This window comes from Barbus barbus (assembly GCF_936440315.1).
Source record: "Barbus barbus genome assembly, chromosome: 30".
Taxonomy (NCBI): Eukaryota; Metazoa; Chordata; class Actinopteri; order Cypriniformes; family Cyprinidae; genus Barbus; species Barbus barbus.
Window position 1 is genome coordinate 26,498,800 of NC_136758.1, and position 5,690 is coordinate 26,504,489.

The window sequence follows — 5,690 nt, forward strand, 5'->3', positions numbered from 1 at the left end:
CAAATGAATTTTCCAGTCTTCATTTCAATAATGCGGAACTATTTGCCCTGGATTAATCATTCTTCTGTGTGTTAATGAATTTGTATTAAAGATCCTGTTGTAATAAAATTCACTGCCAGCTGATTTAGTTTATACGGCCCTTCTTTGTTAGGCTAGGGTCTAGTGTTTGCTACCTCATCTTAAGACTGATTCACAGAACCCTCCTGATTTTCTAAGAACTAATCCACCTCTAAAGTAGGCTACTAAGTTAGTCTTTTCTCGTTTGATCTTGGGATGATGATTATTTTCTCTGGAGAGCTCCGAGGTTTGTTGATCACCGCTACACTAGCTGTCAAAAGGTTTGGTATCACATTTAGCTAGGATATAAAGACTTCCAGGATGTGTCATCATTTTCAAATTAATATGTCCTTTTTCTGCCACCTTCTGTTTGGGGAACTGTCCCTCTCTCACCTACATCTGCATCCTTTTCCGTCATGCCACAGTGAACACAAGATCATCCAAATACAGTGAGCTACTGAAATACTCAGTTCATTTTTTGTATCCAATTCAGTCTTTGTCGTGATGATTATACGTCCTCTACTGGTGTCAAATTGTGTTTACCGGCTTGCGGTCCAGTTGATAAAAGTTGTAAATATATAGGTATTCTCAAATACTTCATGAGAATTTAAATAAATAAATAGATATTAAAAATAAATTAATTAAAACTAATAAAAAATAAATATTTGATGTAAGCTTTAACTGGAAAAAAAATAAAATTAATACTTTTAAATGCATTGATCAGAAATGAGTCGTAAGTTTGGTTGAAGCCATTTTAATAAACACTCAGTTTTACAAAATGTTAGTATGCATGGCACATGAAAATCTGTAGATTATATATCAAATTTATATTAATCTAAAAGGCCAGAGACATTTATTTTGCTCAATTCTACATATTAGCTATGAATGAGAAACGCACAAGCATAGCTATTTTCCCTTCCAACAATAAAACGTAAAAAATTATAATAATAATAAAGTAAATTTTTATGAAAGAGACATTCTGCTAGTTAATGTAGATATGTTAGGGTTAGGGTTTAAATTCTAGCTGTTTACCTTCTTTATTCTAAATCCAATGCAAATTTTAACTCTTTGTCGCCTCCTTCTGGACAATTATTGAAAATATTCAGATACCAAATGCATTCACAAAAACAAAGATTATGTAGCTTGTTCAGATTGCATTTAACATCAAATAACGTTGTACAATAAAGTTATGCATATATATTTGACATAGGATATTTTTTAATATGAATAATTTAAGAAAGAAATAGTTTTTGTATGATCTTGAAGTCGCGTCTTCATGCAGAAGATGTGGCTCTCAAATCTTTTTCTTCTCAAATAAATCTTTCCAGGTGGGAACTATCTTGGAATAGACTTTTTCAATCTGGAAACAGTTTTCAAAAAAGTTACTGAAAAGTTCTTGACTACCAATGTTTACCAATGCATATTTTGTGTACAGAATGTTTTACCTGCTCTGACTTTTTAACCCCGTATCGTAACATCGTGGCCTGATGTTCGCTGTTGTTGAACAGGATGTCAAAGGTGATGGGTTTCATCATGATTTCATCGATGTCCGGCTTGATGAGAACGTAGAAATCTCGTGGTGGATGCTTGTCATCCAGGTAGTTTCTTACCTTGAATTTTTTCCCGACTACATCAAGCGGGTCTAGCTTTACGGAAGCGTTTATAGCTCGGCCGAAAAGAAGGAGTTTGGTGTCTGAATCTTGAAAAGAGATGTTATGAGAACAGTCATACGATGTCATTTGTGGAAAATGTCTTCGCCCTCAGGTAATCCAAGATGTAGATGAGTTTGTTTCTTCATCAGATTTGGAGAAATGTAGCACTGCATCACTTGCTCAGCAACGGATGCTCTGCAGTGAATGGGTGCCGTCAGAATGAGAGTCAGAACAGCTGATAAAAACACAATAATCCACACCCCTCCAGTCCATCAGTTAACATCTTGTGAAGTGAAAAGCTGTGTTTGTAAGAAACAAATTCATCATTAAGATGTTTTTAACTTTAAACTGTTACTTCTGGCTAAAATACGAGCCCTCTATTCATTATATTTCTTTCTCCAGTGAAAGAGTTGTCTGAATGAGGAGAGAAATCTGCACAGATCAAGCACCGTTTATAATCAAAACCGGTCCAAAGCAACTGTAAACAAATATGTGGGTGGATTTTGATGTGAGAGACGACAGGAGATGGACTTTTTCACTGGAAGCATTATTATGGCTTATTAACTCATATTTTGTCCGGAAGCAACGGTTTAAAGTTAAATGAGTAAATAATGAATAGAGGGCTCGTATTTTAGCCAGAATTAACAGTTTGAAGTTACAAACATCTTAATGATGGATTTGTTTCTTAAAAACGCACAGCTTTTCACTTCATAAGACATTAACTGATGGACTGGTGTGGAGTGGTGTGGATGTTTTTATCAGCTGTTTGGACTCTCATTCTGACGGCACCCATTCACTGCAGAGCATCCATTGCTGAGACAGTGGTGCAATGCTACATTTCTACAAATGTCCTGATATAAAAAAGTCATCTATATCTCGGACGCCCTGAAGGTGAATAAATGATTCTTTTAAAAGATCACACAGACTCACCTCTGATGGTCAGATGGGCCACATAAGGAACTCCGTCTCTTTCACCATAGTAAACGCCAAAATGAGAAAAGTAACTGTTGCCAGGAAACTCAAGAATATCTCCGGGGTACAGCTTCGGATGAGAGTTATGCTGAAAGAAAACACAACTGTTTAAAAGATATCATGAAAATAGATTTGAATAGCATGATAGAACGTAAACGATGCTCACCAGTCCCATTGGTGTTCGCTGTGCTATCGATGCCTTGACTGTCAAGAACGCTGGAGATGTACAGCGAGTGCTTCATTAAAGAGCAGTGAAGCATTAATCAGATCTGATATCACAAATGCCAGCGGGTAGGTTTATGGGCGAAGCCTGTTAGATTATCAGCTACAAGAACAATGAAAGTTCAGGTTAGTGGTGCGAATCCTACAGACTCGTGTGCTAAAGTATGATCGTCTCTAAAAACAAACACCCAGGAACTCTCCTTCAGTGCCTCCAGAAAAGACATTCAAATGAAGGCCTTTGTTATTGCTATCTGTGAATGTACTGGATATTGATATTTGAATGTCTTAGTGAATAATACTAAGGGAATAGACATAATGGAATTGCAACTGGAATTGCAGTGCTTTTTATTTGTCAATCGTTTAGAAAGAGACGTTTCAAGTTAACTGATGCAACAGATTCTCAAGAGTGAGTTAGATAATAACTTCCCTTTTTATCAGGAAACATCTGCTCATCAACTTGAAGCAAGTAAAATGCAAATTGCTGATGAATGCCTCACGCTCATCATGGTGCTGGACCTTCAGACTTTTAACATGAGGCGTCTCCTCGTGGTTTAAGAAACCATAAGTTACCATAAGTTCAAACCCAGTGATCATGAAACTATCATCAAATGACAAATTATTCAAACAGACTGACATATTTTTTGTTTGTGGTTATGGTGTTTTGAGTTGTGTTATTTAATTTAAAAGGTGTTCTGGGTGGTTTATAGCACGGCTTTAGGATTGGGTCTCAACATGCAGCTTGATTTGAGGTATTATTCATATCTGTATAAGCATTTTTGAGCAGTTTAGTTTAATATTTCCTAAGCACAAGTACAGTATGTGCGCTAGGAGTGATGCTAGAAAACAGCACTAATGAGAGTAGCAAGAGTCAGGGAATTCTGCAATAGCAGTCTTATTTTAGTTCAGATCCTAATACAGTTTTCACTCATATTTTATTTTCATTGTCATATTTATTTATTAAAGTTTAGTCATTTTAAAATACTATATTCTATTTATTTTTTCTTCAGTTTTAGTTATTGTAGTACATCAAGTTAAACTAAGTGTTTATTCAAATTTTCGAAAACATTTATATATTTTGTCTTTTATTAATATATACACACACATATTATAATATGTGACCCTGGAGCACAAAACCAGTCTTAAGTCGCTGGGGTATATTTGTAGCAGTAGCCAAAAATACATTATATGGGTCAAAATTATCCATTTTTCTTTTATGCCAAAAATCATTAGGATATTAAGTAAAGATCATGTTCCATGAAGATATTTTGTAAATTTCTTACCGTAAATATATCAAAACTTCATTTTTGATTAGTTATATGCATTGCTAAGAACTTCATTTGGACAACTTTAAAGGTGATTTTCTCAATATTTAGATTTTTGTGCACTATTTGAGTCCAGATTTTCAAATAGTTGTATCTCAGCCAAATATTGTCAGATCCTAACAAACCATACATCAATGGAAAGCGCATGTATTCAGATTTCAGATAATGTATAAATCTCAATTTTGAAAAACTGACACTTAAGACTGGTTTTGTGGTCCAGGGTCACATATATGAAGTTTTTTGTATATATATTACACAAAACGTATTTTTTTTACATTTTTTAATAATATTAATCAAATATATAAAATAGCATTTTTATTTTTTTAGATTTATATATTAATAAATATAAATATATTTTTATATAAAAATATCGTCAGTCCTCGTTCTGCTGGATCTCTCTGCTGCTTTTGACACTGTCAATCATCAGATTCTCCTGTCTACCCTCTCATCACTGAGCATCACTGGAATTCCACTTCGCTGGTTTGAATCCTATCTCACCGGTAGATCTTTCAGGGTGGCCTGGGGAGGTATCCAAACCACATCAACTGATCACTGGAGTTCCTCAGGGATCGGTTCTTGGACCCCTCCTCTTCTCCACGTACACTACATCGCTGGGTCCCATCATACATGCACATGGCTTCTCCTACCACTGCTACGCCGATGACACGCAGCTCTATCTCTCTTTTCAACCAGATGACCCAACGGTAGCTGCACGGATCTCAGGCTGCCTGGCGGACATCTCGGCATGGATGAAAGAACATCACCTACAGCTCAACCTGGCAAAGACGGAACTTCTGGTCTTCCCTGCCACTCCGACTCTACGGCATGACTTCACGATTCAGTTAGGCTCATCAATGATTACCCCATCAACTTCGGTCAGAAATCTTGGTGTAATCTTTGATGACCAGCTGACCTTCAAAGAGCACATTGCAAAGACTGCTCGTTCCTGCAGGTTTGCACTACACAACATCAGAAAGATCAGGCCCTTTCTGACAGAGCATGCTGCGCAACTTCTTGTCCAGGCCCTGGTTGTTTCTAGACTGGACTACTGCAATGCTCTTCTGGCTGGTCTGCCATCAAACGCACTCAAACCTCTACAAATGATTCAGAATGCAGCGGCACGACTGATCTTCAATGAGCCCAAAAGAGCGCTACCAGTGGCAGCTCGCATCCAGTTCAAGTCACTGATGCTTGCGTACAGATCTACCACAGGCTCGGCACCCTCCTACTTCCACTCACTATTACGAACCTACATCCCCTCCAGAAGTCTGAGATCTGCTAGTGAGCGACGCCTTGTGGTACCATCACAGAGAGGCTCAAAATCACTCTCCAGAACATTCTCGTTCACCATTCCTGGCTGGTGGAATAATCTTCCCACCCCTATCCGGAACACCGGATCTCTGGCAACCTTCAAGCAACAACTGAAAACTCATCTCTTTCGGCAGTACTTGACTTCATCCTAAAC

General features: G+C 37.3%; 1 protein-coding gene across 2 annotated transcripts; it reads right to left on the minus strand.

Moving 5' to 3' along the window:
- Positions 1-798: 798 nt before the first annotated feature.
- LOC306850011 (phospholipase A and acyltransferase 2-like) lies at positions 799-3,336 on the minus strand. Of its 2 annotated transcripts, none has more exons than XM_079385419.1 (4): positions 2,848-3,336; positions 2,640-2,769; positions 1,503-1,756; positions 799-1,417 (listed from the first exon to the last, which is right to left on the minus strand). In XM_079385419.1, the coding sequence occupies exons 1-4, from the start codon at positions 2,854-2,856 to the stop codon at positions 1,352-1,354; spliced, it is 459 nt and encodes a 152-aa protein (XP_079241545.1). In that variant the 5' UTR covers positions 2,857-3,336; the 3' UTR covers positions 799-1,351. The 2 variants fall into 2 exon arrangements, with proteins under 2 accessions (XP_079241545.1, XP_079241546.1); XM_079385420.1 differs by having other exon boundaries at positions 1,503-1,750; positions 2,848-3,038.
- Between the last annotated feature and the right edge of the window lie 2,354 nt (positions 3,337-5,690).

Coding starts and splice junctions, on each gene's coding strand:
- LOC306850011 (XM_079385419.1), bottom strand. Junction 1,757..2,639: donor GGCCCATCTGACCATCAGAG/GTGAGTCTGTGT, acceptor TCTCTTTTCAAG/ATTCAGACACCAAACTCCTT. Junction 1,418..1,502: donor GGGTTAAAAAGTCAGAGCAG/GTAAAACATTCT, acceptor AACTGTTTCCAG/ATTGAAAAAGTCTATTCCAA.